At 50.8% G+C, this 7,500-nt stretch overlaps 1 protein-coding gene across 1 annotated transcript in view; it reads left to right on the plus strand.

The window, feature by feature from the left end:
- Positions 1-5,290: 5,290 nt before the first annotated feature.
- The window catches only part of apc2 (APC regulator of WNT signaling pathway 2), a 15,408-nt gene continuing 13,198 nt past the window's right edge, over positions 5,291-7,500 (plus strand). Inside the window, exons 1-7 of the mRNA XM_056594737.1 lie at positions 5,291-5,431; positions 5,617-5,707; positions 5,859-5,921; positions 5,976-6,150; positions 6,359-6,467; positions 6,735-6,848; positions 7,010-7,072. Coding sequence (XP_056450712.1) covers positions 5,291-5,431; positions 5,617-5,707; positions 5,859-5,921; positions 5,976-6,150; positions 6,359-6,467; positions 6,735-6,848; positions 7,010-7,072 — 756 coding nt within the window. The remainder of the gene's footprint in view (positions 5,432-5,616; positions 5,708-5,858; positions 5,922-5,975; positions 6,151-6,358; positions 6,468-6,734; positions 6,849-7,009; positions 7,073-7,500) is intronic.

Consider the following 7,500-nt stretch of genomic DNA (forward strand, 5'->3'; position numbering starts at 1 on the left):
CTCCGAGACCGGAAATTACGTCACAATTGCAACTCGGAAGGCTGTTGTCTGCGGCATCTGGATCAGCAACAGCAATGAAATGCCTTGCTCCCCTCAACTATGAAACAATATAAAATAATACAACTTATAAGAGGAACACAAGAAAAGCAATTTCTCATTAGCTGCTGTAGATTAGCCCGACACCTTGACTCTGCGGCGCTGCTACTCCAATAGAGCAGCAGACGGCCGGCCGCGTGAAGCTAGCAACGGCCGCGTGAAGCTAGCACCGGCCGCGTGAAGCTAGCACCTGCCGGCGAGAAGCTAGCACTGGCCGGCATGAAGCTAGCACCTTCCGGCGTGACGCTTCACGCGACCCAGACGACCCCGCAGCCACAGTGCACGCTCCACAGCTAGCTAACCTATGAAGACAGAGCCATGGCCATGAGCTAGCTAACCTATGAAGACAGAGCCGTGGCCATGAGCAGTGAAAAGATTTAATGAAAACTCGATCAAGAAAACCGTACCTTTCAGTATCGATGGAGGCAGAGTATCTGATCATAGACTTCAAAGGCAAACCCATGTGTCTGGTTTGCTTAGACACCATATCAGTCCTGAAAGATTTCAACTTTTTTCAGTTTTGGGCCATCATTGAATGATGATGTATGTGAGCCCTTTGCACTGAAAAAAATACTAATCACTCATGTGGCTATTGTTGTTTCTTTTAAAACAAACTTGTTGTGTTTGTCGTTTAAAAGGATTATGACATGTCAAAAATGCATCACAGCATGGAAAATATGAAATGAATGTATGCTGGTTAAATTAACATACAGATGTATCAATACAAATATATTGTTCTTATTTAGAATTATTGTGTAGCTTATCATGAAAGATGCCCATCCCTGCCTCAATACATAACATCATGAAGGAACCCTAGACAGACAGACAGACCTGAACACCAGCTCTGTGTGTGTGTGTGTGTGTGTGTGTGTGTGTGTGTGTGTGTGTGTGTGTGTGTGTGTGTGTGTGTGTGTGTGTGTGTGTGTGTGTGTGTGTGTGTGTGTGTGTGTGAGAGCTATCTATAGGCTGGGGTCAGGTTCTGGGGGGTCTGGGTCTCCTGGACTCCTCCAGACCAGACTGTGGAGTCAGAGTCTGGCTGACGTCAGGAGGCAGGAATCCACCGGCTAGCCCCGGGCTGCAGACTGCGCCTCCCCGACCGAGAGGAGCTTTAACGGGCCCGTGGCGCCCCCTGGCGGCCGCTCGGAGGACGTCGGGAAGGTGGTCAATGATTACCATGGTTAATGTGGTTTATTGATATTATTCAAACATATATAGTATAATCTAATATGAATTTTATGTTAATCCAAAGTCTGATTAATATCTTATATGAATTTAAAGTGGAATTACTATGTTACATAAATCAAATGTGATTAATATGTTATATTCATTCATTTAAAAGCATGATACATCATATATTTAAATGATCAATTATCAATAATATACATCATATATTTAAATGATCAATTATCAATAATATATTATATATCATGTGTTCCTTTATGTGTTCATGTGTTAACCTTCATGTGTTTATGTGTTCAGGTGTGTCCTACCTGTAGAGAGGAACCAACAGCCCCTGCTGGTTGGTGGCCGGATGAGGATCTGTCGCCCCCTGCTGGTTGGTGGCCGGATGAGGATCTGTCGCCCCCTGCTGACTCCTCCAGTTCCTGTCATGTGACACAAAGAGCGATGATTCATTATTCTACCGCAATTAACATTTATATAGTTATGAATGTGTTATTCATGTGAACGTTCAGTATTCATCTTTGAGACACACACACACACACACACACACACACACACACACACACACACACACACACACACACACACACACACACACACACACACACACACACACACACACACACACACACACACACACACACAGCGAGGGAGAGGGAGAGAGAGAGAGAGAGAGAGAGAGAGAGAGAGAGAGAGAGAGAGAGAGAGAGAGAGAGAGAGAGAGAGAGAGAGAGAGAGAGAGAGAGAGAGATGTGACATCAGACTCCGGCAGCGCACGCAGTGAACTCAGCATCCCCGTTCTCCCGGAGCCGCTCGCGCCCAACGCCCTAAAGAGATCAACACGAGCGGACGATGAGGTAGGAGCGACCGTATGATGACATCGATTCGATATTGAGAAAATAAATAGACGATAGACACGATGATGAGAGATGTGGTATTACGTTTCGTTCTGATCGCTGTAAGATGGTGGCTGCGCGCGACGCCACAGTGGTCCTGATGAGAATTTTAAGCAGGGGGGGAGGGGTGGAAGAGGATGCTGCTGTCGGATAACACGACGTTATAGATCCGAACCGAGCAGAATGCACCGGTAACGGACCGGAGGACCGGACCTCTAATAACAGGACCGGTAACCGCTCGGGCCCGCCCCGGTAACAACGCGCCTCAAACACAAAGCGAGGCCTGCAGAGTGTGCGTGTGCGCGCGCTCGTGTGTGTGTGTGTGTGTGTGTGTGTGTGTGTGTGTGTGTGTGTGTGTGTGTGTGTTTTAAACATGCGAATGAAAGGTTTAATGATAACTACCACTGAATAAGCCTACACACAGTAGTTAACTGTGCACCTTGGTATATTGAAGCAGGCCTACATCCTGTAGTTTAGTGTATACTGTAGTTCGGGCTCTACCATATATTTATATTCTGTTATATATTATCATTGTGTTGTTTAGATACAGTAGGTGTTTACATTATATAATGCATCATGTCATATAATATTGGCCTATGTATTGTCATTGGGTTGGTATCTAATTATATCTATAGATATATAGATAGATGCATAGATATGTAAAGATATCTAGATATAGCTGTATATCAATATCTATCTATCTATATCTCTATAATTATATCTATATGTCTTTCTTTATCTCTATATATCAGATATAAAGATATATAGGTATAGATATGTATAGTTGTAGCTCTTTTGACCATGCCAGGACATGCTAGAGCTATCCTGATTATTACAGTCATTTCAAGTGTTTCTTGTGTCCTCTAGTTTTAATTAAAAGAAGTGTTTATTTTAAATGGCCCCATCCCTTCAGCATGAAAAATCGTAATCTTAGCGATATTAGCAGAGTCGACAAACCTCTGCCTTATCCCTGAAACACAATCAAATCCACCACAGAGCTTCTGATCACATAGCTTAGCACAATCACGTTTCTTAGCACGATCACGTAGCTTAGCACAATCATGTAGCTTAGCATGATCACATAGCTTGCTAAGCTACCTGAGGCCAAAGATGAATTTCTCCCCTGGGGGACATTAAAGTATACTTTATCTCATCTTTATCTTGATCTTAGCACAATCACATAGCTTAGCCCAATCACGTAGCTTAGCCCGATCACGTAGCTTAGCATGAGAGAGCGAGAGCGAGAGCAAGAGAGAGAGAGAAAGAAAGATGGTGTCAGAAACCTAAAGATTAGCTCAGGCCTCTGATGCTCAACATGGTGTTCCCTGTGTTTCACTTGAGGTAGAAAAGCCAATCATCCCTTCCCACCTCTGGCAGTAGAGATTGAACCCCTGAGAGACATCAGGTGGAACCCAGAGAAGCAGAGTGAGGAGGATCTGTCGAGCACAGAGCTGATCAGGATTTGACATTTGTCTTTATTTTTATACTTCATGGCTGCATCTGGAATTTAACAACTTTCTGACTGATCAAACAGACGTTACAGTAATATATATAAAGGGGGGTGGCTATGCGGAGCTCTGAACAGGTGAGTCTTGAGTCTCTAGAAGCTGGTGAGCGACTCTGTGGTCCTGCCGTCGGCAGGGAGCTCGCTCCACCTCTGCGGGACCAGAACAGAGAAGAGTTGGGACATTGTTGTTCAACCATTGGTTGCTCTTAGCGACGGCGGTACCAGACGTCCAGCTGAGGTAGTTGAGCAGAGGGATCGAGCTGGGGTGTGGTCTGACCAACACTTCGAGCCAGGCAGGGGCAGTTCCATCGACCTTGTATGCCAGTACCATCGTCTTGAAACTGATGCGAGCTACTACAGGGAGCCAGCGGAGGTCCCTGAAGAGGGGGTCTGATGGGAGAGTTTTGGTAGGTTGAACACGCGCTGCCTGCAGCCTTCTGGACACGCTACAAAGGGTTAACGGCGGAGGCAGGGAGTCAGCCAGGAGCGAGGGGCAGTAGTCGAGGCGGGAGATGGGGAGTGCGACTGATGTCCAGTACCACACTGAGGTGTCTTGCGGTTGGTGATGGAGATACAGCGATGTCCCTGGCATTAGGACGGGCTCAGTCTTGTAGAAGTTAAGCTTCAGGGGATGGGCAGTCGTCCAGGTGCTGACGTCTGCCTGACACTCCGAGATGCGTGTTGCAATCAGGTGGCTGTCAGAGGAGGGGAAAGAGAAGAGTTCGGATTACATCAGAGTTCTACCGCCAGCAGAGTTCTACCGCTCAGAGTTCTAACGCCAGCAGAGTTCTACCGCCAGCAGAGTTCTACCGCCAGCAGAGTTCTACCGCTCAGAGTTCTAACCCCAGCAGAGTTCTACCGCTCAGAGTTCTAACCCCAGCAGAGTTCTAACGCCAGCAGAGTTCTAACGCCATCAGAGTTCTACCGCCAGCAGAGTTCTACCGCCAGCAGAGTTCTAACCCCATCAGAGTTCTAACCCCATCAGAGTTCTAACCCCAGCAGAGTTCTACCGCCAGCAGAGTTCTGACGCCATCAGAGTTCTACCGCCAGCAGAGTTCTACCGCCAGCAGAGTTCTACCGCCAGCAGATTTCTACCGCCAGCAGAGTTCTGACGCCATCAGAGTTCTACCGCCAGCAGAGTTCTACCGCCAGCAGAGTTCTACCGCCAGCAGAGTTCTACCGCCAGCAGAGTTCTACCGCCATCAGAGTTCTACCGCCAGCAGAGTTCTACCGCCATCAGAGTTCTAACGCCAGCAGAGTTCTACCGCCAGCAGAGTTCTACCGCCAGCAGAGTTCTACCGCCAGCAGAGTTCTACCGCCAGCAGAGTTCTACCGCCAGCAGAGTTCTACCGCCATCAGAGTTCTAACGCCAGCTGAGTTCTAACGCCAGCTGAGTTCTACCGCCAGCAGAGTTCTGACCACTTGGTCTTAAACGAGAGGGCCTTGCAGTGACTTCAGATGAACAGCAGTGAGCAGGGGGGGGTCTATGATGCCTGGGGCCTCCCACCAGACGGGGGCGACAGTGCTTCCCTCAGCCCCTCCTGGCTGCACAGACTCTGTAGTAAACTGTAGTTTGTTGTGTTGCAGCCGGCGGCAGTGAGGACAGACGATGGCCACGGTAGCGGCGTCCTACGACCAGCTGGCCCACCAGGTGCAGGCCCTCCGCAAGGAGAACTCCCACCTGCGGCGTGAGCTGGAGGACAACTCCAACCACCTGTTCAAACTGGAGAACGAGACCTCAGATATGAAGGTACCGCACCAGCTAGCATCTACAGCAACCCGCTAGCATCTACAGCAACCCGCTAGCATCTACAGCATCCCGCTAGCATCTACAGCATCCCGCTAGCATCTCTAGAACAACGTTACCATTACCACACAGCACCCATCGTCACTCTGAAACTCTGACGACTCCTCTCTCCCCACCTCCTCCTCCAGGAGGTGCTGAAGCAGCTCCAGACTAAACTGGACCAGGAGGCGGGAACACTGGCCTCCTCGGGGCGGACCGACGTCCTGGACCAGCTCAAAGGTGACCTCATGCTGATGATGTCATGATTATGATGTCATGATGATATGATGATGATGTCATGATGATGACGTGATGATGTCATGATTATGTCATGATGATGCAGTCATCCAATTGGATCAATAGAGTTTCCCTTGTTGTTGTGTGGATGCAGAGCTTCACATGGACCTGACCAACTACTACGAGCTGAAGACCCGCCCCGCCCCGCCCCCCCTCAGTGGGGCGGGGCGGGACGACCTCCTGGCCCTAGCTCCGCCCCCCTCCACATTAGCCCCGCCCCCCTCTGCCCTGTTGAGGGGCCCGCTGCGCCCCCCCTCCTCCTCCTCCTCCCGGCAGAACACTGTCCCCGACGACGCCCTCCTGGACGGAGCCCCGCCCATGGCCGCCCTGATTGGTGGAGACGGACGAATGAATGAGCAGCATGTGGAGGAGCTGTACCGTGAAAAGTGAGACCACATCACACACACACACACACACACACACACACACACACACACACACACACACACACACACACACACACACACACACACACACACACACACACACACACACACACGCACGGACACACACACACACACACACACACACGCCACACTACAGCAGATCAGATTCCATCCCAGCGTAGCGGTAAGGAGGTTGCCATGGTTACAGGAGGCTGCTTCTGAGCGAGATGGAGCGGGAGGAGCGGGAGAGGTGCTGGTTCTACAGCGAGCTGCAGGGACTAACACAGAGGCTCGCACAATTACCGCAAATCGACACGGTGAGGAGCACGCACACACACACACACACACACTCACAGAGACACGGTGAGACGCACACGCACACACACACACTCACACGCAGACACACACATGGACACGGTGAGACGTACACAGACACATACACAATCACACACAGACACACACATGGATACGGTGAGACGCACACACACACACACACACACAGTAACACACACCCCTACCCTGATGGGGGAGCGGGCCCCTGGTGCGGGCCCCTGGTGCAGGTCCCTGACCTGGCCCGGTTGTAGTTCTCCATCCAGATGGACCTGATCCGGCAGCAGCTGGAGTTCGAGGTGCAGCAGGTGCGCTCCGTCATGGAGGAACGCTTCGGGACCAATCAGCTCACGGTGCAGAGGACCCAGGTGAGCTCTGATTGGCCAACCGCTAAGGGGAGCTCTCCTGATTGGCCGCTTATTGGAAAGATTTTGGATACACTTTTTGATGTAGACATCTGGAGACTAAACTCTGTGTGGGTGTGTGTGTGTGTGTGTGTGTGTGTGTGTGTGTGTGTGTGTGTTTCCAGATGCGTGTGGGTCGTCTTGAACAGCTGGAAAGAGAGCTTCAAGAAGCCAGAGAGAACCAGGAGGTAACACACACACACACACACACACACACACACAGTACACACACACACACACAGTACACACACACACACACACACACACACACACACACACAGTACGCCCACCCACCCACACGCACACAGTACACACATACACTCTCAGTAGGTGGGGGGGGTCAGCAGGTCCAGGGAGGCCCCGCCCCCCCACAGCCAGAAGGCGGGGAACAGCGGCTGTGTGAAGCTGCAGTGGAAGGTGTGGAGGCGTGTCCTGCGGTCAGCTGACAGGAAGTAGAAAGACAGCGCCCCCCCTGGCCAATCCAGAAACACCCCAACCCTGCAGGGGGTGGATTCCCACGGCCCCGCCCCCACCCTGCGGGGGGTGGAGTCACACAGCCCCGCCCCCACCCTGCGGCCCGCGTGACTCGCTACGAAGCCCCAATCAGAACACTCCA

Source organism: Gadus chalcogrammus, chromosome 7 (assembly GCF_026213295.1).
Source record: "Gadus chalcogrammus isolate NIFS_2021 chromosome 7, NIFS_Gcha_1.0, whole genome shotgun sequence".
NCBI classification, from domain to species: domain Eukaryota; kingdom Metazoa; phylum Chordata; class Actinopteri; order Gadiformes; family Gadidae; genus Gadus; species Gadus chalcogrammus.